This window comes from Podarcis liolepis (assembly GCF_965112155.1).
Source record: "Podarcis liolepis genome assembly, chromosome: 11".
NCBI classification, from domain to species: domain Eukaryota; kingdom Metazoa; phylum Chordata; class Lepidosauria; order Squamata; family Lacertidae; genus Podarcis; species Podarcis liolepis.
Window position 1 is genome coordinate 44,820,717 of NC_139565.1, and position 24,999 is coordinate 44,845,715.

The window sequence follows — 24,999 nt, forward strand, 5'->3', positions numbered from 1 at the left end:
ATATGTGACTCTCTCTCTCTGTGAATGCATGGATTAAAAGAACATGGTAGATTCAAAAGTACATTTCCATTTCACAAAATAAATGAAAAAAGTACCAGTATCAGACGAATGGAAACACACAGAGGCTTCTGTAGAACACTTATGCATATTCCTGCTTTGAAGAACAGGGCTACTGCCACACAATTCAATAAGAAACCTAAGAAGGCAGCTGGACGTTCCAAGCAATAAAGACTCAGGGCTTCACCTGTTGGAAGATTTCACAGGGGCAGCACTGACAGTTCAGGTACTCGGCAGCCCCTTACATATTGATCCACTGTGATGATTGCATGATTTTTCCGCCCTTTAAAATCCATGAAGGACTTAGTCGACCATCTTCACATGAATGAAAGAAGGATGCTCGGGCTGAATCCACTGGGAACTTTTTCTCCAAAAGCTGCACCTAAAGGAATGAGAAGCGCGCAGAACCAAGCACATACCCTTACACTGATCATCGGCAAAATAATCATTTTCAGGTTGGCATATATGTCAGCACGACAGAAAAGTCCCTTTCCTGTAACATTGTGGGTCGTGTACATGATTTGTATATAGCAGAATGAATATATTACAGCTAATTTTCCCACTTTTTTTTTTTTTTACATTCCAGGTAACCAGTTTCTATGGTGTATTAAAATGTGAATATTCTACTTATTGCAAAATATCCTGTACTACGTAGGCTTCCACTTTTGTTTATTTGTTTTATAAAAAGACTTTCTGTTCCAGTCATTGTAAATTTAAAATACAGGTAATACAGTACTAAAATGATCCAATTCAAGTCTTTAATATAAAAATATCAGCACAAAACTCCTTTTCAAATTCTGTTTATTGTGAACAACCGAAGCGTCTGTTTGACTATCAGCTGTCTTGTACCAACAGACTCTGTGTCCCTACAGTTGTTTGCTTAAATCCCTTTCAGGTTTGTTAATTTTCCCCTCTCCCCGGTGTGATAAGAAATGCTAAGTAAGAAAAAGTATTCAAAGGGTTAACTTGTTCAGAATAACAATAAATTAGGGTTGTTTTCCCCGCCCACCCCAAAATTTCTTCTTCAGTTCAAAATCCAGCTTTGAGACTGAGGAAGGCTTCCAAATCACATCAAGGAGTTAAGAGTGGTCCTTTTAACCAGTAGCAGTTTGATTACCAATGACCCGGAGTATTTCTTTATGAATGCTTGGCTCTTGAGTGTTTATACTTGTATCCCCTACTTGGCCATCTTCATAGCTAAAAAAGAAAGAAAGAAAGAAAAGTGCACAAAATTAATTTTTAAAAAAGATATTTCGAAATTTTCCACAGTACAAGAAACAGTGTGATCCTCCACCTGAATAAGGGGAGTCGCTAGAGTGAGGCCCTCTAGATCAGGGGTCAGCAAACTTTTTCAGCAGGGGGCCGGTCCATTGTCCCTCAGACCTTGTGGGGGGCCAGACTATATTTTGAAGGAGGAAAAAAAATGAACGGATTCCTATGCCCCACAAATGACCCAGAGATGCATTTTAAATAAAAGGACACATTCTACTCATGTAAAAACACGCTGACTCCCGGACCATCTGCAGGCCAGATTTGGAAGGCAATTGGTCCCCGGCCTTAGTTTGCCTACCCATGCTCTAGATGCTGTTGGACTTCTGCTCACATCAGCCCCAACCAGTATGGCCAGGAATGAGGCGAGTTCGAGTCCAGAAGTATTTGGAGGGAACTACATTGGCTACTCCTGCTGTATATGGTTTGCATTGAGAAGGAGTTGTGCCATGTTTCTGGTTTCTGGAAGTTTACAGTACGGTCACACCTTGGATCCTGAATGCCTTGTGACTCGAACGTTTTGGTTCCTGAATGCCGCAAACCCGGAAGTGTGTGTTCCAGCTTGCGAACGTTCTTTGGAACATGAACGTCCGACTCTGCTTCCACAGCTTCCGATTGAGTGCAAGAAGCTCCTGCAGCCAATCGGAAGCTGCACCTTGGTTTCCAAATGTTTTCAGAAGTTGAACGGACTTCTGGAATGGATTCTGTTTGAGAACCAAGGTACCACTGTAGTGAGGCTGGGAAGTGGAGAAGCAAGGAGGAACTACAGCACAGGCTAACAGAACACACATTTTTTTAAAAAGTATTTTATCCAAATGTTTAATATGCATTTGGAGATGTTATATAAATGGTGGGCAAGCTATCATTTGGTCGTGTCTCCCATGATCAACTCAATAAAGAATTTGTGACAAACGTCTTGTGTTAGCTGGGTGGTGGTGGAAGCAGAGTTGTACCTAGGCTCCCCCCACCGCGCCAGTCCCTTGCACCCTTGGCAAGGAGATGTATCATCAGTCCCTTGTCCCCAGAATAGTTTGAAAACCACTATCCTAAGAGACTGTAGCTCTGTGAAACAGCAATGCGAATCTGATCTAGGGATAGAGATTGTGGAGGTAGCTTGGAATAATTTGCGGGGTAAAAAACCACTAAAATCAGAATCAACTTGGATCTGAGAAAATACCTTTAAATTACTACACTGATGGCATTTGATGCCATTGCAGTGTAGCTAGATTAGTAAAACTACTGGAGATTCTGCAATAGTATAGGTACAACATTTCACATGTGGTGGATGTGTGAACATATAAAGCCCTTTGGGCAGAGGGTATTTGCAGAAATGAGCTATATTATGGGTCAACATGTGTAATGTACCCCAAGTTTAGAATGTGTTAACTATTTTTAAAGAAGGGCAATCTAACCTTTGCAATAAAGAAATAATTACTTTTCTCTTAGTAGCGGAATGCCTACTAGTGGTACAGAATTGGAAAAGATGGGAACATCTGTGTATCTCTTGTTGGAAACAGAATTTATGGTCTATTGACATATGAGAAAAATTAACAAAGAGATTACACACATTCAATACTACAAATGGTCTAGATGATTTTGTTGGAAATATGGCTTCCTTTTATAAAAGACTTTACTGATAACCCTGAATAATGGCAGCTACTAAAATCACAGATTGGACTTTGGCAAACTTGATTAGATTGATCTGTCCTGGAGGGAGGAAAGTTGGAGGTGAATAAAAATATATTTATGTTTTTAAAAAGAAGAGAAAAAAGAGAAAAGAAAAGCACTAAAGGCTTAGGCCTGCTCGAAGGGTTTAAGTAAAGCCCAAAGCAGTTTGTTTGACTGGGAAAACAGGCAGGTTGCATCCTCTCTTATTTTAGCAAGCTGTTTATTTAAAAAGAAAAAGAATAGCAAGTTATGAAAGTTACAAAGCAGTAAACTTTTTTTAAACATACAATTGAAAGTCCTCTGTACTTACACAAAGAAGAATCTCGTGCACACATGATCAGTGTTGGGAACTACCCATATTTCCCCATGTTTGTGCAGATCAGGTGAAGTTATCACTATAAAGAAGAGAAAAAAATATTGACAAAATGCCTGCTGAGTTTCCTTATTAGCGGTCAACAGACCATTAAAGCGTTTTAAAACATCTGGCAAGCACAAATGATGACATTAATAAAAATGTAAAAGTAAAGGTGAAGGTAAAGGACCCCTGGAAGTTAAGTCCAGTCGCGAACGACTCTGGGGTTTCGATGCTCATCTTGCTTTCAGGCCGCGGGAACCGGCGTTTGTCCGCAGACAGTTTTTCCGGGTCATGTGGCCAGCATGACTAAGCCGCTTCTGGCAAAACCAGAGCAGCACATGGAAATGCCATTGACCTTCCCGCCGGAGCGGTACCTATTTAACTACTTGCACTTTGACATGCTTTCAAACTGCTAGGTTGGCAGGAGCTGGGACCAAGCAACAGGAACTCATCCCGTCATGGGGATTCGAACCGCTGACCTTCTGACCGGCAAGCCCTAGGCTCTGTGGTTTAGACCACAGTGGCACCTGCTAGACTACAACTCCCATAAGACCCAGCCAGCATGCCCAGTGGTCAGGGATGAAGGAGTTGCTGCCCAAAACACCAGGTTGGGGGTGGCTGGTTTAGATCTATGAGGCTAAAGTGCTCTCTCCTAAGTAACAGACCACAGCACCACCCGCGTCTCTTAATAAAAATGTAAATACAGCGAAAAACACTGATTTAAAATGCTAGACAGTGTGCATATGTCAGGCAGTCATGAGAAGGTCTAACAGTATTCAAAAACTTTGTCACTTGCTCTGTGATTGACTTATTAGATAGAGCCTTGAAGCAAAGTGATCAGAAGAGAGTCAGAGGAGTGATCGGAGATGGACTGTGTGAATATATCAGATCTTTCCTAGCCCCTTGATGAAAGTTATAACAGAAAAGGACATACAAGAAAAGAATCCACCTCAGCATTATTACAGGGGGCAGCATCTGAGATTTTATTATATCTGCCATCTAAGAAATTAGAGGGGAGATCATTAAACTTTTCCTGAGATAAAGTCTTCCTATGTTTAGGAATAGATGACCACCCCAAGTATGGCATGGTATCTGCAGTGACTTTGGATAACAAGATCCCTTGAAAACTATATCCAGACGCCTCTGCTTAATCATTGATTTGGCTTCCTTTAAATCCATGGGTAGCCAGGTATGAGGGTGATGGACCAATTGAAGTAACTTTTTGCACCACAGCCTTCAATCAAGGTGATTCAGAAGAAACTATTGTTGCCTTGGAGACCAAGGAACTGGGGGTAGGCACAAGAGAACAATGGAACCAAAAAAGATAGAATAAATCCATTCTAAGCACCTGCAGAATTCAAACCAGCTGTAGAGAGTTCTCTGTTTAGAGACCCCTACCACCCCTTCACAATTCCCAGGCTTCCTGTGAAGAGGAAATGATGTCACTATGCAACCAAGTTAGGTCTGAGGTGTAGTTGCTTCATTCTGACTGCGGGAAGAAGACCCGTCTTGTCTTTATTGTTCTTCTTGCTTACCTTCACATAAGGCTATACATTTTAAGTTCCGGCTTTGCAAAAACTGAGACTGCTGTCCTTTTTTCTGCGACTGTAAGGGAAGGCAAACATTGGAAGACAAAATTATACTAAATACGGATCACAGACTAAATAGTTACTAAATATGACATTGTGCTCTAAAAAGAAAGCAATTTGAGGAAGGGCTGCAGCTCAGTAGTAGAACAACTGCTTTTCATGTAGAATGCCCCAGGTACAATCCCCATTGGCATCCCCAGGTACCTCAGGGAATGGCTGATGCCTGGATCCCTACACAATCGCTGTCAGTCAATGTAGACTGTACTAAACTAAACTAATGGACTGATTTGGTTTTAAGAATGCTTCCTCTGTTCCAGTGGTACAGTGCTTTTAAAAAAACCAACAACCCAATGTTGGCCAATGAAGGAGTTATTAATAGGTCCGGTTGACATATTCTTGCTAGAAGTACTGATAGCATTACTGTTCTGGCAAATCTATAAACATTCTCTGTAATATTGCTCATAGCTATCAGTTCAATCCTTGGTTTAATAACAGATCAAATTTCTCCTAGCAGTAGGAGAGCAGAAAGATTTCCTTACAAGAGACAAATATTTGCTGACAGATGAACGAAAGAATCCAAATTAGGATAATATATGTGACAGTGTAAATCTTTTTTGATTACCAATGAAGCATGAGATATTTGAACTCTTATTAGCCCATTCTGTGGAGTTGTATATATACCTGTTATGTCTGTTAGTGCCAACATAGAGCACTGGGAAACAATATTGGGATGGGGAACCTGTTGTCATAATAATAACAATAACAACAACAACAACAACAACAACAACAATAATAATAATATACCACTCATCTGACTGGATGGACTACAACTCCCATCATGCCTAATATTTGGCCATGGTGGCTGGGAATGCTGGGAGCTGGAGTCCAGGAACTTCTGAAGGGTCGCAGGTTCCCCATCCCTGCAACAGAGGAACGACAGTCCAACAACTTACTATTTGACACAGAAAACAGTTCTTGTAGAGTTCTCAGTTGTCAATGCAATGCCCTTATGGATTCCTCCATCACCACTATCTCATGTGCACATGAATGCTCTGGGGCTAAATAAGCCTCATCTCCAGTACCTGCCCTGACCTAGCAAGGACATAAAACTAAAATGTCTTTTAGAAATGCTTCATATATTTCTTTACCTGTAACACATTGCTGTTTTTACTGCCTGAAGCAGGCTCATCCTTCGCTGACACCTTCTGCTGCTTCTTGTTCATCCCTAAAGACATTAGATTTACATCAGACATACTGGTGCGTAAAATGTCAGATGTTCCACTTCATATAAATGGAGAGTGCATGCAGACACGGATGTTACAGCTGATTCTTTTTTCCAGCAGCTGACAATCCTGGTAAATTGAGCGCTTTCTATGCTGCCAGCCGAGATGGTACAATCTCCTCTGCAACCTGTGCTGGCTCAGTCCTTGTCTCATTCCTGCTTCAGGGCTTTCCACTGACCATCACCAGCAGTGTTGCCATACGTAGTAATGCCTGCCTGCCCACCTTTGGTGCAGGTGCATTGAAGCACTCTTCAGCAGTACAGCTCCCCCCACCAGCAGGGCCAGGCAGTGCTGGGTGGAGGGACAGCCAAACCCACATAACCCCTCAGATGGCAGATTGGGGGTTTGGACTGCTCTGCATGGTTTTTATTTCAGGGATTTCAAAACTATATTTTATCAGAAAGGAGTCTAAGAGAGTTGCGTTTCATGCACAGAGATATGGCCATAGCTGTCAAAAAGCAGCATACAGTATAAAACGTGAATAACAATAAATTCAGAATTCAAAAACCAATTTAGGGGGGAAATCCATCCAATAAACATTAGATGATCACCAGGGCTAGGTGGCTAAATTAGTCCTATTTGGGCCAGTGAGCAGACCAGGGGAGAATTAGCTGTGGGATCCCAGAGCGGGTAAACTTCATAAAAAGGGGAGGGGGAGGGAAGTAAGGGGAATAAAAGATCAGGCTAAGTTCAAACTGAAAACCAGGCGGAATAGCTCTGCCTTGCAGGCCCTGCAGAAGGAAGTTAAATCCTGCAGGGCCCTGGTCTCATGTGACAGAGCATTCCACCAGGCAAAGGGCTCATTATTCAACCAATTCTTCGCAGCCAACTGGCTGGAGGGTACATGGGAGGAGAGCCAACTGGGGGAACTGGTGGCTTGGTCACATCTACGCCTGTTCTTGTGACATGAGATGGAGCTTGACACACCTCCAAGCATGGACCAGTGAATGGACTGATTTGGTGCTTGGAGCCATGATGAAATTGTTGCCTATGTAAGCTGGGTGTGTTAGTTGTCTCCTGCCTATGTCCCCGGGGAGACCACACTGTGAGGCTGCTGCCAGAATGCTGCATTTCCTTGTAAACATACCAGGTGTGTATCCTAGCAAGGATGGCCCTTTGTGAATCCATATGTCTGCAACCCAGTGTGCATTGTGAAATACAGACCATATATGCCCTGAGCTGTAGCCAACTAAACTGTTGTGCAGGCAGAACAACTTTACTGAGTGCAATGTAACTTTGCAACCATCTGCTCCCCCTGCAGGTCCCTCAAATCTGCATGAGCAGATATGGGGGCAGTGCGGGGTGTGTGCCGGTAAAGGAAAGCAGGGTTAATACCACTGGGCTTGTGAAAGTTGTTCCACACATGCAATAATTTAGTTGGATTCAATTCCCTCTGTTGGGCCAGAAAACTGCAGCAACCTCCAGCCTCCACAAAGTCTTCCTGTGAGATATTGACTATCTGACTTCCACTCCTGCTCCTCCTCCCTCCTCCATCTTTTAATCTCTGCAACAGGCACAGCCTTGAGCCATATATAGAACGAGGAGGAAAGTTGCCACAGGCTAATTCAGCAGGCATTTGGTTCTGTTTTAAAAATACATTCCCTCTGCCATATCCCACTCCCCTCTGCACATAGAGAGATTTAAAAACATCACCTGAGTAACCAAAAGATATGCTTGACAATGGACTAAGGTAGATTCCACTTCCAAACATTGCACCATGGAGCTGCAACAAAACAAGGACCTTTTAGCTCATTCTTAAATCGGTACAGTTCTTAGACCTGCTGCAGAATAAGAGCATACAACATTTGAATTGTTTTAGTCTCATCTCAAACTCTCAATTTATTTAGTATTCAGTGGTATACAGTCTTTGAACTGCTGTTAGCTATTGAGGCATCAGGCATAAGCCTGCATTTTATTAATGTTTGATCAGGACTTGTATATTAAAGAGAGAGCTTAAAGATTTTCAAAAGTTTCATGCCAGGCAAGAAGGCCAGCTGTTTATAGAGAACCTTGGCAATGTTTTCCTCCTAGACAAGGGGCCCCCTTGATTGATAGCAGAAAACAATTCTCAAAGTCGTAAAAGCTGAAATTACAGGCTAAGAACGAGGACACTGACCCTACATGTTACAGAAGATAACAAAGGCAGAGATAAATATAATTAGGAATGAGTAAATAGTAAAATAATGCCAATGTGCCTCCCAGTAAAATGAGCCAGATCTTCTTTCCAAGGTTAAAGGCCAAATGGAGAAGCATCTAGCTGGCAGAAATTTTGGGAAGTCTTTTAAAGCTGTTTCTTTCTTAAACTGAGAGAGTTTAAGGACAATAAATGTTGGGAAGAGATAATGGGAAAAGCAGCTGGCTGAAGCAGCTGGCTGAAGGGGGGGATGTAAACTAAAGAGGTTTCTTCTGAAACTGTTTTAAACTGAGTTCCTTTTTTACAAAGGCCTTATTCCTTTTAAGAGGCTACTTGTGTTGTGTATTAAATATATTGGCTTAAATGTAATTATGCAAAGGATTTAACAAATGCTAGATTCTTATTTCATATAGTTGTAAGAGTATTTATCCTGGAATTAAGTCAGCCACCAGCCCAGCCCCCTGCCAGACAGGAAGACGCCGTCCGGGCAGTCCTGATATATGGCTGTCAGACATTTGTTTGGAAACCTTCAAATGAAGGAGATCTTTCAATGTTGATGTGAAACTCAAGATCATTGACATATGTTTAAGATAAAAATTTAAGATTAACCATTTGTTTTAGAAGGCAATAGGGCAAGGAGGGCAAGAGGTGAGCTGGTAATTAAGATTCCTTGTTGAGACACATGTAAGATATATTACTACTTATTTGTCATTTATAGATGTAACAATATATAGCTCTTTGTGTTCCATATAAGGACAGGAGGATATGGGTGTATCTTTTTGTGATTGGTTCTAGCAATCAGCCAATAGGAAATTCAACCAGGCTGATTGGACAGAGGCAGCCACAGGAGGAGCAAAGGGGGCTGGATTAAGGGAATATAAGTGCTGGCCATAATGGCAGGAGGCCAGGCCAGAGCTTGGTAACCATATACCACTGTGCCTCTCATTTATTTGTCTGACAAATAAATAATTATTTTAAATTCTCTATTGCTGCGTTGAATATTTCATTCCAGCTAAGCGTTAACCACAAGCAGGGTGCTACACTATAATGGCTAACACTATAGAGAGCTGTACCCAAAGGACCTGTAGCTCAGTGGTTAAGCATCCGCTTTGAATGCAAAAGGTCCCATGTTCAAACCCTGCCGTTTCCAGGTAGGGCTGGGAGGGAACCCTGTCTGAAATCTTGCACAGCCTCTTTTACTCAGTGCAGGCCTTGCTAAGCTAGCTGGAATAATCTTTTGACTTGATCTATGGTATGTTCCTTTGATACCCTTATCCTTATTGCTTAGGCTGTTCAAAGCTATCAAAGTTGGTGGCCATTGCTACATCTGCCACAGCAAATTCTACACATCAAGCAATGCATTATGGGTGGGAAACCTGTGGCCCCTTTGAAGTTTTTGGATGCCAGAACCCACCAACTTCAGCCAGAAGAGCCAAAGGTCAAGGGTAGTAGTTGTAGCCCCAAAACAACTGGGAGGTTGCAGCTTCCCCCCTGCTGCATTATGTGAAGTAGTACAGTTTTGTCTGTCTGGAATCTACTTTGTGTTGCAATTCAATCCTATACAAGTCTACTCAGAAATAAAGATCCCTGAGTTTATTGAGACTTTCTTCCAGATAAGGAATGCTGTTTATAAGCTTGTAACTTCAATGTCTCGCACCCAAAGCTGCCTTTAAGAAACAACCCATATATTTTCCTTTTCAGGTTTACTTTTACCTGCAGTCTTGTATTGGAAGCAACTACTAAGCCATTCCTCAGGATAGAGTGCCAGTTTTCAATGTGTGACCCACTTTCAGAGGGGGGGGGGAAACACAGAGAGAGGAAATTAGTACTGTCATGGAGAAACCAAAATGAAAAACAATGTGTTTAGTTTTTGTTTTTATTATGCATTTTGTGTTCTCAATTTGTATTTTTTATGATGCAAACAGCCCTGTGATCTTCAGATGAAATTTTTAAAAAATCAATAAATAATAAAACTAGCCATTTGCTCTAAAAACCATGTGCTGGAAGAAGAAAATTATGCCTTTCAGAATATTTCATACTGGTGATTTTTTTTTAAATTTGCAGTTTTGGATACTCACTGAAATGCAAAGGTACTTCCATAGAGATTTTTAGCAGCTCTGAAATTGGATTCTTTGGCTGGTGGACTGCTGAGCAGAAGAAACTGATGTGGGGTGTGCATAAACTTCAATTGCTGAAAAAGAATAGGGACAAACCAGCAAAGGGAGGTTAGTGACATATTCTAATTCTCATGAATTCTCTAGTGTAAACATATTTTTAAGGGTCAAACTAGGCTTAAAATGAGGGATCTGCAAACAAGAGCTAAAAGATCAAAGCAACATCTCATCCCTGATATGCAATTAGTTCTGTGGCCCTTAACTCCTTCTCCTTTGCACTGTTTACTTGCCCACCCTGCCCTTGATTGCTATTTATTCCTGAGGAAAAATATGCTTGGAACCATATATCTGTATTTTTTGTTGAAGAAAAGCCAACAGCAGTTGATTCAATGGGAGTATGAGATGGGAGTTCAGCCAGGAAAACTGTTCAGGGTTCACCTTGCCTGACTCCCATAACCCACAGTCTAATCTCCGAAAAATACCCCGTTAGATATAACAATCACATAGCTCCTACGTCTAACATTTTATTTTCAGCTTATCAAAAAAACTTGAGTTTGGAGATTTTAAAAAATCTAACAAGGAAAAAAGGAAAATACCTCTTGTGTTTTCCTATTCTCCATGACATCGTTTATACTGTGACAAGGCATGCAGCTAAAGATGGGTGAACTTTGTCCTACTCGCTTTACGCTTTTCTGAGTTTTCTGCAAAACATCTCAGAAGAAAAGCCTGGGTCTTTCTAAGTTGTTCTGGTTTCTTCTGAGAAAGCTTTTTAAAAACCAGATTTTGGGGAGCATATGCCAATGACTTCTCTCAGTCCTTTCAAAGCAACCTTACACTGCCACATAGTGGGGGAAAGAAGGTTCACTTAATATAGCAGACACCTTGCAGACCTCTTCCTTCTAGCCTGGATCATCCTGAGCATGCTCAGGAATGTCACCACGGAGACTTCATTGTTGCCTGCTGAATTGCACAAGACCTGCCATTTCTCATGACCCTTAATTTAATGGATTTGGCATGGAGATATAGGGAAGTGATAGTGATGATGATTTCTTTGGCACAGAAATGGAAACAAGAAGAACTACTGACGAAAGAAGAATGGCAGACGTAATGAATGGACTATGCAGAATTGGATAAGATGACAGGAAGGATTTGAAACCTGCGGGATCAGAGATTCTCAGAGGACTGGAGCAAATGTATGAACTATTTGAAAAGCAATTGTAATCAACAGATTATGCTAGTAGGATTGCAAGAAGTTTTGTAAGGAGGACTATGCGAAATATCGCAGAGAAAACTATGATAAGAATTATTAGTGAAGGAGTATTAAATGTAATACCGAAAATAAAGACTGGAAAAATCTTCAGATGCAGTTGATGGAAGTCCCAAACATTGTATAAGATAAGAAAGTATGTTATATGATTTTTGGAAATTATTTGTAAAAATCAATAAAAATATTAATTAAAAAAAGATAGTGATGATGATGATTTCTTAGCCACTCTTTGCCCTGAAGTCCAAGGGCAGGTAAGAGCAATTCAAAAACACAACACACCCCAAATTCTGAGAGCAGTGAAACTACCAAGAGCATTCCTTTCTCCTGATCTCAATACCAGGGTCTGTACGGAAGGAGTGGGTCTTCCAGATCTCTGTCCAACAAATTCCACTAGAAAATGATGCTCACGAACCTACTAGAACTTAGGCTTTAAAGATGAGTCCTACAATGTATGTATGGTATCTTGAGAAATCTGGTTTCCCCACCACCTAGAAGAATAAGTTGGCACAGGGAGACAGTGGAAAGTAGCAGCAGTGGCTGGCTGGCTTGGTGGGAGTTTGGGCTCTGTTCACAATGGAACTCAGATTTCCAAACTTTGGTGGGAGAAGTTTGTACTTCAAACCCTTCTCCCCACTTTCCAAAATCCATTGTCATTTCTATATCCAACCTATCATGTCACCACCCCGTGTTATCAGATGGTGGATGGAATACTTTATATTGAAAGACAGAGCCAATAATCCATAAGATGATCTAAGTTAACACGGCTTGTTCCGAGACATTTAATTAACAGTGGGCTGCACAGAGATGGCTTTAATGCAGTTATTACCCATCAAAATAAATTGGAGCCTACATGCCTAAGTGAACATTTCATCTATTACATTTTGTTCTATCCTCTGAAGTCAACTGACTGCCTATTTGAGATTTATTTATCAGGAGTGCAGCCCAGAAAAAGTGAAGCATGGCTAAGTCTTGCTGAAATAAATGGGACTTATCAGAACAGTCCTACACACATCTCCTAAAAAATGAGTTCTGTTAAGGCCACTGAGACTTATTTCTAGGTAAGGGTGTATAGGATTGCAGCTGTAAACACAGTCAAATGCATTCATTTTAAAGGCTCTTGGAAGGGTCTAACATTATTTTGCAATATAACTCATGCCTATAATGAGAGCAGGCAGGGAGGAAACTATAATTCTCGAACTCACTCGCTTGGACATTTCCTGATGTTCCAATTTTGCCAATCTTTCAAGAATTGACTTGTAGTGGCTGGAACTGAACAGGTGCTAAATGGTCTTCGGATTTTGACTTTTAAATATTTTAATGACTGTCTTTTAATTGCTTAATTAGTTAGTTATTTTCCTATGAAGCTCCTCAGTCCAATTCCAGCACAATCGTTTGCACGTTTACTGGAAGTAAATGCCCTGTTCTCCTTGTCAGCTCCCTGATAGCAGCAGTAGGATGAACATCTAGCAAACAGGCCAGAGGTTAGTCTGAACAGCTGTGACTGCACGCACATGGACATTCCTTTGAAATCAGTAGGACTTGTTGAATATGCAACAAGACCAAAACAATAGCCAGATGCAATGGATTCAGAAGCATTCAATATATATTGTACTGGGTGATGGGCTGCTGAATGTTAAAAAGCAGTCTCATAGCCAGCATTCATTGCCTGCCCAAGACATTTGGTTGCCTGAGGTGGAGCAGCAACTCAGTCAGTCAAGCACGAGACTCTTAATCTCAGGTTCATGAGTTTGAGTCCCACATTGGGCCAAAAGATTCCTGCACTGCAGGGGTTTGGACTAGATGACGCAAGTGGTCCCTTCCAATTCTACAATTCTATGATTCTCTTTCCCTCCTCCAACCCCCAGCCTAGTATCTAAGACTGGTCACTTTATTTGGCCCCTGAAGAAGACAATCCCACAAGCACCTCTTCCCCTCCCCGGCAATAAAATGTAAGAAAATATATAATAAAAATAACAATTTGCTGCCTGTTAAGGAAAGCCATTTCCCTGTATGATAAGGCCATTTCTGTCATTACATCTTTATGCAATCGATTCACAAATATGCCCCCCCCGCAAAGTGTTTTAATTTTATATTATAGAAGATCCAACATAACACTTACCCTGTTCACAGGTAGCTTCACAATATGTGATCTGTTACTTGAAATAACCCTGAAAATAACAATAAATTATATATATAAAAGATATCCCACTGTTGTAGTACTAAAGTATCACTAGCAACAACTAAAATCATATATAAAGATTTGTTTTTGTTTTTGGAAAAGCTTGCCTAAACAGTAAAACACTGATAGATGAGGGTATTGTCAAGTGAGGGGCAGAGAGTTCCTCTGCACTGATACAAAGAGGGTCGTTTCTCTTCTTTCCATTAGCTGAGCCTTCACATTAGTCAGGGCATAGTGAAGGGCGTCTATCTCAACGCTTAGGGCACAGGGAGGCAGATATGGGAAGAGGTGGCCCTTAAGGTCCCTGTACAGTTGTACCTCGGGTTAAGTACTTAATTCATTCCAGAGGTCCGTACTTAACCTGAAACTGTTCTTAACCTGAAGCACCACTTTAGCTAATGGCGCCTCCAGCGGCTGCCGTGCTGCTGGAGCCCGATTTCTGTTCTCATCCTGAAGCAAAGTTCTTAACCTGAAGCACTATTTCTGGGTTAGTGGAGTCTGTAACCTGAAGCATATGTAACCTGAAGTGTATGTAACCCGAGGTACCACTGTATATGAAACAAGACAGGTACCAACTATCAGGTTGGTTTTCCTATAAAAATACTGGCAGGTACCTTCATTCCATTTTATTTAAGCCCACACAGATGATGGAAAGCCCCCAAAGTCTGGCTCCCTCACCCCAAGATAGCTTGGCCATTTGTATCATTCTGCCAAGCAGAAATGGGGATTTACCATGCATTCGTTAAATCAGCGTCTTAATGTATCAAATGCATTTAACTTCATGGGCTCCTTGTGTATGCAACAAGTGAGAATTTACAGGTGTGAAATGATTTTGGATAGTCAACCCATTTTTCTGGGGCTCATTTTCAATATTTTTTTCCAATTGGCATTCACAAATGAATGGCATGATTCATCCCCATAGGGTTGCTTTTAACTTTCCCAACAACTGCACTCCTTTCGAGTAATGGGAAGCCTGCGCCTACTTGCCATATGCCCATTCTATGGCCCAGATCCGTCTTTAAAAAGCAACCTTAAAAATTCAACGAATGAAGTGGAGCTGCTGTATGTGCAGGATAAATAAGTATGAATGGACTTCCCATTACACCAAATAGTCAGGCAAACTGCACTGCAACAAGGCCTGTGTTGAACATGGCAAGATCTTCTCTCACAGGAGGTGATGGATTGTGCCCTACATTAATGACAAATGGGATCTGCTAAGAATGAATCATGTCATCAAACACTTAGCATGCCATCTAAGTGAGATCTTTACCATTGCAGAAGAGGATGAGCAAGTGGGTCTTGTTTGTCCATCTGCTTCTTTATTTCTAAATAAGGTGCCTAGGAAATAATAACAGTGTTACAGATAGCCAAGGAAACATTCTGAAAGCTAGATGACAGAAGCTAGGGTGGATTCTGGTAACTCTCCCCACTGGAAAGGGTGCAGGATGTTTCACCAATATGCACAACAAATGGAATCGCCCAACAAAATCTTGCCATTATCCTTACCTCCTAATGGGAATCTGTTCAGGGTTCCAGTTAGCCAGCCCTAGTTCACCAGTTTCCTTTTCCAACTTTCACTCAATAGTCTGCTGCAGCTGAGCATGCTCAGTTCTCATTGGGCTGGGTATTTTTCAGAGGGGGCTGCATGCACCTTAAGGGATTTTTTGTTTGGTACTTCTGCAAGTCTTGACATTTTTCTGATTAAAGCATTGTTAGCCTCTGTTCCCCCCATGGACTTGCTTTGGCTGCATTTCTGTTGGCGCTCAACACCTGAGCTTGCTAATAGAGGAAGCAATTCAGTGCCAAGTGTAGACAGAGTTATCTTTTTTGGTGTGGAAACCATTCTTCTTGTATTCTAAGACAAGTTGACTTGCAGCTCACCAAGACTCATCACTGAAACCAGAATTCATGTGCACCAAAAGGACCAGTTAATAGTGGCTTCACTTTCAAAGCATTAAAGATGCTTGTAAGACTCAGACAACAGGCCAGTCTCCCTAGAGATCCATTCACAATGATATCCTCATATGACAAACTATCTTTATCCCCGTTTTGTAAAGGTCAGCTCACTTGTTTATGTTTCATACTGACTCATAACCCTTCACAAAAATACATGAGTGGATCCTTGCAAAACAGCGGTAAAGATAGCATGCTCAGGAAAGAATGCACAATTGTTTAAAGAGAACCACGGGAAGAATCAAATACTAGAATTATTACAGGAGAATTCTAGCTGAAATGTTGCCTATGCAACTAGATTATGTCTACACTTACTCTTTTTGGATGTAATGATAAACTTGGTCTCAAATTCAAGTGCTGCTCCTCACTCCCTTCCAGTGTGACTGTGAGAAGGTGAGATGCCTTTACATCCTGTTTAGGTTGGCCAGTGTGTGTCTTACAGATAAATTAGTGAGAACTCTGGTTAGTTTTGTTTGCTTGGAGAAGTCAGGATCCAACCCTGGTTTATGATCCCAGCTTCGTAACAAATAAGAGTTCCCACCAGTTCAGAGATAACAGAGTCTTTCTGAGCTTCCCCTGCACTTGACTTTGGATGTTCACAAGAAGTCCTGATTAGTTTAAAACTGGAAGAGGATACCTTCAGTCTTCCCTTCACAGCTATGTGGATGGAGGAGATGGGAGGAGAGAGCATGTGACCTTGAGATTTACTGCTGCTCATGCAAATAATGACAAATCATGCATCACACCTGAACCGAACTGTCCAGAGCAATCTTGTGTACTCTCCTAACGTACAATTCTTATGGACTCATGGATTAATGAAGTGTATGGCAAGGCATTCACTTTGTCAGGTTTACAGCACAACTTGAAAGGATATAACAGAAACTAGCTTCTACGGAGTATTGAGAAGTTCACACTACAACCCCCTTTTACACTTTTAGTTGTAAAGCCATCATCACAGCAGATCATCACAAAATCAATAGAGTTGGATCCAGAGAGGAGCCATGCTCAGAGCACATCCATTGGCATCAATGAGAATTAAGCTAACTATGAACCAATCCAATGCCTCCCCTCACCTCTGGCCCTTTAGAAGGCTTTGGCTTGGCTGTCATATTGCATTCAAATAAATATATACAAATATACTGAGCAGCCACTGATCACTGCTCCATTCCATTGATGGTGGGAACAATCTACTGCTCCTAAGCAGCCTCTGCTGAAAATAAATACTTCTTCATTTCCATTTGAGCTTTATGCGCCTGCCTTCTGGTTCATTGATTTTATGTTGTAGCTTGCTGGACTTTCAAAGTCTATTACTTTGATAGGCTTTTCTTGTACAGCTCTAGTAAAACAACTGCGCAAATAACATTGCAAACTCATAAACAGATGTAACATACCAACAGTTAAGGAACAAAATGAGTTTTATGCTTACCTGCGTCATTTCTCTTATTGAAGTAATACTATCCAGTGCTTTCATGACTCGGTCATAATTCTTCTTCTACGGTGAAACAAATGAATAGATTAAACACAATAGATTATGAATGGATTAAATGCAAAGCATTAAAAAAACCCTAACAGTGTACTCACAAAGAGCAGGAATCATTGTACAATAGTACATAGATCCCATGCATTACAGATAATCTTCTATAATAAACATCTGCCTATTTGCAAATGAGGTTTGGATGGGCCGATCTTTGCTTGAGAAGACTTCTTTATTTTGGGAGGCTTTTAAATTGTCAGAATTGAAAACTTAAGTTGAAAACTGTGTGATAACTGATTTGCTCCTTCTATTCTGTTTTTAGTTTGCGATTCTTATGTTGTGGTTTTTATAGCACTGATATTGTTATATTGTTCTGTTGTGATTTTCACTGCTTGTAAGCTGCCTTGTTGAGTAGCTGTGCATCAGACCAGTAGAATGTCTTTTTAAATAAATCTTTTGTTTTGTCTTCTTTGGTGTCCTCTGCCCTGGGCCATTGTTGGGGTCCAGAGATTACACACACATGAGGGCGATGGTTGGTTGGTGGAGGAATCCTGAGTGATGGCTGGGAAGTGAAGATCTCCCAGGGTGAGAGGCCAGGAGAAGAAAGAAGCGTCCACCACTTTCTTCAGGTAGCAAGGTTTAAGAGCTATTTTTGAGAGAGGACTCTGTGTGTTCTTTTTTCCCCCTCTGTTTTTATTTAGCTTAGTTTCTTATTGTATTATGTAAAAGCTTTAATAAAATATTATGGAGGGAAAAGAGTTGGCGGAAATTGCAATCCAACATTATCTGGATGACCACAGGTTCCCCAGCCCTCTCTAACTGCTCTACAGCACTGTTTTAAGCATTCAGAAGGGGCTGTTTCCCAAATGTGATCCATCCATCCTTTTGCACAAAGCTATACCTTTTCTGAATATTGCATCGTGCCTCTGAAGAAGGATTCACATTCAAAACATATTAGACTCAAAAACCATAAAATGTAGAAATTACTTACCCTGGGATTAAAGGCCAGCATCTGAGAGTCATTAGGATCAACTACAGAAGGATATGGCTCAAAAATGACAACTTTCCTGGGTGATTCCAATGCAGAGCGGCACATGGAGACCAACAAGTCTACAACCTGGAGATAAAAATGGAAACATGCACAGCCTCTCTTTCTCTCTTTTTGCGAGAAATAATATCTTTGACCCTTTTCCCCATGGCTGATTCATCGTTTTTCAGCCTGAGGGATACATTCTCTATTGGGCAACTTCAGGAGCCCACACTCCACTGGTGAGCATGACCAGAGGCGAACGGGAGCAGAGCAAAGAATGTAAATATATACAACAGACTAGCTTTACACACAGCCTCACACACCCCTCTCTTTCTTCCAATGAAGTAAGCAAGCAGCATTATCTGAGTTCAAGGATACATTCCAGCAAGGCAAAAACACTTTAGGATAGTAGGGCTGCGGCATGGGAAATACCGTATTTTTCGCTCTATATGCTATTTTTTGCTCTATAGGATGCACTGGACAATAAGACGCACCTAGTTTGGGGAGGAGGAAACAAGAACAAAAAAAATTCTGAACCCCAGAAGCCAGAACAGCAAGAGGGATCTGGCTTCTGGGATAGCCTCTTGCTGTTCTGGCTTCGGGGACAGCCTTTGAAGCCTCCGCAGGGCAGCAGGGTGCCTTCACCCCGCTGCCCTGTGGAGGCTTTGCGCAGCCATCCCCAAGCTAGAACAGTGAGACGGAGGGCTGTGCAGCACTCCGTCTCCCTGTTCTGGCTTTGGGCTTATCCGCGCAGCCTGCATTCGCTCCATAAGACGCACACACATTTCCCCTTACTTTTTAGAAGGGAAAAAGTGTGTCCTATAGAGCGAAAAATACGGTAGATGATGTGACTGAGGGGAGGCTATGTCATGATGCACAGCCACCACTGCAGATGGCTAGGAAGTAATACTGCAGCTATCAACTCAGTAGGCCAGTGACATAAGGGGCCAATTGGGTTTCACCCAATTATATAAAGCTGCTAGTTTTGGGCTGGCTCCTCACCATGTTCCTCAGGTAGAAACCCCATTCAGGGATCAGATCACTTACTCAACCAATAAGCATAGAGCAGCAAGTTCACACTTCCTGATACACTCATTCACTTAGTGACTGGATGGTGCCATCACAGAGGTCTCATTCAACAGGACCAGAAACATAGTTGGTGGCACAGTTCCTGATCACATGAACAAAGCCCTCTGCATTTATACAGCTGTCTGTGCAGGGCATTCACTTGCTTACTTCCAAAATATCACTCTCAACTAGTGATAAAGTCCTGAGCTGAGAATCTTATCTTTCATAACACAAGGAAAGAATGATTCCTCAAAATGTAGCTGTAAACTTACTTGGATAAATTAGTTCGCAAAAATAATGGCACTCTAAAAGGAGACCATTTCTGAAGAAAGAAAGGAGGACTTTAAAATAAATAAATGATTTGACCATGTGATGTTAAGATTGATTTCAACTAATTGTAAGGTAGAAAAATCACCTGCCAAATACCCTGAAATTCTAAGTTGCACATATATTATTATTCTGAAATGGCACGGAAAGAAATGGATGATTTTGTTCAGAGTCCCTCCCTCTGTCTTTCTATCTTAGATTTAAAATAGTTCACTCACTGAACCCATTTAAAAAAGAAGATGGATTTTGATTAACAGTTCCCTCTGGTTCCACCCACAACCCCAGACAGACTCTGACTCATGCCAGTTCTAAAACCTTTATGCTCAGATCTCTGGAGGGAAATAAAAAAATAATGATCCTTCCAATAAGTGAAACAAAAAAGGAAAAACACCAGGAGGAGAAGGCAGATCAAGGCTGCATTCATCATCCTCCTTTGCACACTTGGAACGATTGTCACCGTCTAGTTGCCAGTGAACCAGCACACCAGTGCTGCCCAGAAGGAAGACCAAATGAATGAATTGCCAATAAATATGGATTCAAATACCAGCTTAGTCAAAGAACCACTGGGTACCTAATGTCCTTTGGCCCTCCAGATGGTGGTGAATTCCAGTTCACATTATCCCTGGCCATTGGTCATGCTTCCTGGGGCTGATGTGAGTTGCAGTTCAGCAACATCTGGAGGACCCGATGTTTCCCATGCCTGCTCCAGGCAAATGTAGATAGATGGTACTTTAAGGTAACTTGACCCACTGAAATTCTAAAACTAGTTTACAAGCTGTTGGAAATCACAAGTGGGGAGAGCACTGTTGTACTCAGGTCCTGCTTGTAGTCTTCTCGTTAGCATTTGGTTCGCCACCACGAGAACAATGCCAGACTGGATGGGTCTTTGGTCCGATTTAGGGGTCTTCTTACATTGTTATCTAACGTGGTGACCACTATTGTGACAGACCCAATGGCCCAGTTGACTGCTCACCTCTTCTTTAGCCATTTAACAGAGAATCAAAGTCTCCAAAGAGAGCCAGAGAAAAGAACATCTTGGTGCACATTTATGAACAAGTGGACAGAGTGAATCTCAGGGAGACATTTTGGAGACTGCTAAGTCTCTGTGTTTATCTGGGTGTCTGCTGTGGAAACTAACAGCTCAGCTATCCTTGCTAGCATGTTTGAATTCGAGACTGAGATAGTAACCAAGTAACCAAGGTCTTAGCACAGGAAGAGAGAGAGAATGGTTTAAGCTTTGAGATTGGGGAAGCAAGACTCATCTGTGCCAGGGCTCTGTTTATCCGCTTGTGTACTTGCTTTAGTATTAAAATGCTGGGAGAAGGGAAATTTGATCCATTCTTACTTTTGACGTTTTGTGCTGTCCTGTTTTGTTTTGTAGTTGTTGTTTTTTTTAAAAAAAATTATTTATGCTTTTCAGTTTATACATTTCACTAATTTTACAATAATTTTAACATTGCAAAACTTGACTTCCTTCCCCCTCTTTCTGTGGTTCCTTAAATTTATTTTTAATGTATTCTGCATATCCAAAGTTCCATCCTGTTTTATTAACATACAATAGTTTTTAAAATATATAATAAAAGGCTAAAATAAGGAAAACGACCCCTGCTCTTCCTTGTCTTGACAATGCGCTTTCTTTATAGAGTCAGAGGCAATGGCTTTGATTAGATCTGGGAATTTGGAAAAGAGTAATACTGTAGGCTTCCCATCTTCTAGGAAAGGGCTATCACTCTGGCAGGAATTCTTGGTCTTTAATACTACGTCACCATAGAATCACAGAACTGCAGAGTTGGAGGGGACCACAAGGCTCATTTGGTCCATCTAGTCCTGTAATGCAGGAATATTTTGCCCAACATGGGGCTTGAACCCACAACCCTGATATTAAGAGTCTCATGCTTTACTGACTGAGCTATCCAGCAACCAGTACTCTGGGCTTCTTTCACTCTAACACAGGGTCTGTGGGCACAAGTTGGGCTGTATGTGTGTTGCCCCTGATTCCCAAAAGGCTGGCAACCCCTGCTGTACCCAAAGTGCTCCAAGGGGAGCCTATAGGCAATGGTTCCCATTCCACAAAAATCTGTGCAAAAATTGGGCATGTCACTGTGAAGACTTTGGAATCAAAATTCCTTCATCTCTCTACTCAGCCATGAAGTTAATTGGGTAACTTCTCTGCCTGACCACTCTCTTAGGGCTGTTGTGAAGATTAATTGGGGTGGGCGTTGGGGGTTAGGAGAACCAGCTTGGAAGATACTCTTCATTCCCTGGAGGGTTTTGGATAAAGTGATATTTTCCCTGAAGGGTTGAGAAAAAGAAAAGTCCCAGCCGTTTTCTCAGGAAAACGTCATCTGTGATATTTTGGCTCCGCTCTAAATAACACTGCGTTTAATGTGAGATTTCTTATACTTCAAGTACAGGAAGAGTTTCAAAAGAATAAAATGAAAGCTTGAACTTTTAACTCAACTTTTCATTTGCTGTAGGGTGAAATTCGAGCACTTCTGAAAATACCAGCTGCTCAGTAAAATCATAGCACCATTAGTCCTCAGTGCTTTGGATGCAACAGGGGGAAAATAAAATGTAGCAAAATGACATGGGAAGATGGGAAGATGCTTAATAATAATTGAGCTGGCAATGCAAACATCATTCATGATCGTGTATTTGTTTCACTTTACCTGAGCCCCTGTTGCGATTTCATCTGCTGCTTCATTCATCACACCGAGAGTTTGGAAAGCAAATACACACAGCTCCCGTTCACACACGGTAGGCTAAGATCGGGGTGGAAAAAGAGAGAGAGAATCTGCATGAGTTGCGCTCATGAAAATTTAGGAAAATGCCCAGCCTTATGAAGGCTTGTATACTGCAAGGGCTTCATGGAGTACATACATGTATATGACTTTGTTGGGTTAAAAGGCAGGCTATAAAACAACAACAACAGCAGCAGCAGCAGCAACAACAAAAGTTTGTCTCTATAGTCTGTGGAAAAAAAGAATTATCATTATCACCACAATCATTGTGTTCATTTGTATGGCACTTTCCTACAGAATTTTGCCCCAAGAAGCTCACAACACACCAGGTGAACCATTAGGTTTAACAATTCAAGAAATATATACGACAAACAATTGACAATTATAAAGAACAGTAATATCAAATACAGAAATACAACCCTGTCAATCCATACAAGTTTGTATGAAGCAATGCAAATAACTCAATCTAATTTAACAGCTCAAAACTAAACAGGAGAGAGACTAATGCCTAACACAAAAATAAAAAAGTAGTTATACGAAACATCCATAAGGCTGCAGATGATGCTATTTCCAATAATTCAGATCCAAGGTTCAAACTCCGCCTCTCTCACCTGGGAGACTGCAGACACTGTCAGCCTGGCTCTCACCTAGAGGGGCCTTATGACCACTATTATCATGGGCTCTCACTCCACACAGAGGCCAACAACTTTCCTTCCACATTCTCCCACCAATCAGCACAGAACCATAGAATAAACGTCATTGCAGCAGTGTCCTAGGCCTCTGAGCCTTGGGAAATGTACTGTAGCTCCTAGCTGATGCCCATAGTAAGGACACAGTGTTTAATGAATGCCAGAGACTGCAGTAGGTTAACTGTAACTGACACTTTTTTGTCCAAAAGCATTTATGCACCAACCCTAAGAAAATCACTAAGAGCAGAGCCACATCAGAGCTACTATTCCCAGCATGCTTGACAAACTACAGTTCCCGGTATGCTTTGTGAGAAGGCATGTGCTTTAAATGTGTGTTGAATGGGCTTATGTGTGGTGTGGATCTGCCCTAACAAAGAACTTGTGCTTTAGTCCTTCATTCTAGTTTCGCTTCCCATGCCATTCCATAAAAAGTAATGCCTGCCCGTTCGGAATCCCATTTCACCACAGGCTGCATTTTCTGAGCCTTCCTGGAAATATAGATAATTATTTCTGCTGGTTTCCTTCATTGGCAGAACCTTGATTAAAGCAGAGGCACTTCCAAGTTTCCTGTTCAACTTCTCAGCTACTTGTAAAACTCTTTATGCTCTGGAGATGGAAAACACTCCATGGCTTATCCTGCCAAGGCATTTATGCCTTTGGCTGCCATCAGGATAACTGAAGAATCTGTCTTACTCTGCTCTAAGGGTCACTCTCGGCAGAAATGAAAACCAAACAAGAATGTGTGCCAAGTGTTGGAAGAAATAAATACAAAACTATAGAAGGGATTTGCTCTAAGAAAAATAAATTTTAAAAACTGCATCCCTGGCTGCACAGATGTTCACACCAAGATTCCCCTTGCATTTTGAGAGCATCTAAACCATTTTGTTTGCAGGAACCTATCCCTTCCTCTCTTTACCTCAATGACTGCACGATGACTACAACACTGAAATATTTTCACAGAGATTGCTTTAGAAAAGCCATCATCTTTCAAGTCCTATACGGCATCAGTCATTTGATTTATCTCATCTGCCGTGCTACATTGAATTAGGCAGCAGATGAAGCTGAACACTATCCAATTCACTGTAGCATGGCACTCTAGTAACAGAAGAAGAAGTGTGTTTATTACCTCCAGCGGTGCTACGTGCACACACTTTATTTAGGAGCCTCGGGCATACAATCAGTTACTCTGCATTTGGCCCATGTGCTTCAGTGCGTCCAGTTCTGAAATTATCACCCTGGGCAGGGCTGGGCCAAGATATTTTGGCACCTGAGGCAAGCTGCAATGTCATGCTCCGTGTGAAGGGATGATGGGAGCAATAGCCCACCGACAAAACGGTGCTTCCACCAGGGAAGAAAGGGTGAGTGAAGATCTATGTTGGGAACAAGGGGGAAGGAGACAAGCAGTGCCTCTTGATCACCTGTAGAGGTGGCATCAAGTTGGGGATGTCAGGTTTGCATTTTTGGGGTACAGAAAATATTGGTTTAATGTGTAGAAATCTTTCCTGTTTGGTTTAAGAAGCTTCTGGAAACTTCTCTGTGTGATACAAGCTGGTGCAAGCTAGAAGTTTCTACCTGCCAAGTAAGTTTCCATTCTGCCTGGAAACAAGCTGAAGGTTCCTGATGTTTGGGTTATTCCTTCAGAGAAGCTGAGTTAAGCTGGTTCAAACTGGTCCTGTTATCTTTCTCTCAAGGTCATGCCCTGGACTATAAGAACAGGCCAGGAGAAGCCTGAGTTTCTACTTACTGTCTCTCTTTCCTTCTTGGTTCTCTCTACTTAGTTCCTGTGTGGGAACTAAATATGT

General features: G+C 41.5%; 1 protein-coding gene across 7 annotated transcripts in view; it reads right to left on the reverse strand.

The window, feature by feature from the left end:
• Positions 1–801: 801 nt before the first annotated feature.
• Positions 802–24,999, reverse strand: part of PARP8 (poly(ADP-ribose) polymerase family member 8) — a 160,873-nt gene continuing 136,675 nt past the window's right edge. For all 7 annotated transcript variants that reach the window (XM_083465825.1, XM_083465831.1, XM_083465827.1 and 4 more), the window contains 12 exons: positions 22,437–22,529; positions 18,334–18,459; positions 17,295–17,360; positions 15,186–15,253; positions 13,856–13,904; positions 10,434–10,546; positions 10,069–10,141; positions 7,875–7,944; positions 6,087–6,163; positions 4,885–4,954; positions 3,305–3,389; positions 802–1,254 (listed from right to left, as the gene is read on the reverse strand). In XM_083465825.1, coding sequence (XP_083321951.1) covers positions 1,152–1,254; positions 3,305–3,389; positions 4,885–4,954; positions 6,087–6,163; positions 7,875–7,944; positions 10,069–10,141; positions 10,434–10,546; positions 13,856–13,904; positions 15,186–15,253; positions 17,295–17,360; positions 18,334–18,459; positions 22,437–22,529 — 993 coding nt within the window. In that variant the 3' untranslated portion in view covers positions 802–1,151. The remainder of the gene's footprint in view (positions 1,255–3,304; positions 3,390–4,884; positions 4,955–6,086; positions 6,164–7,874; positions 7,945–10,068; positions 10,142–10,433; positions 10,547–13,855; positions 13,905–15,185; positions 15,254–17,294; positions 17,361–18,333; positions 18,460–22,436; positions 22,530–24,999) is intronic.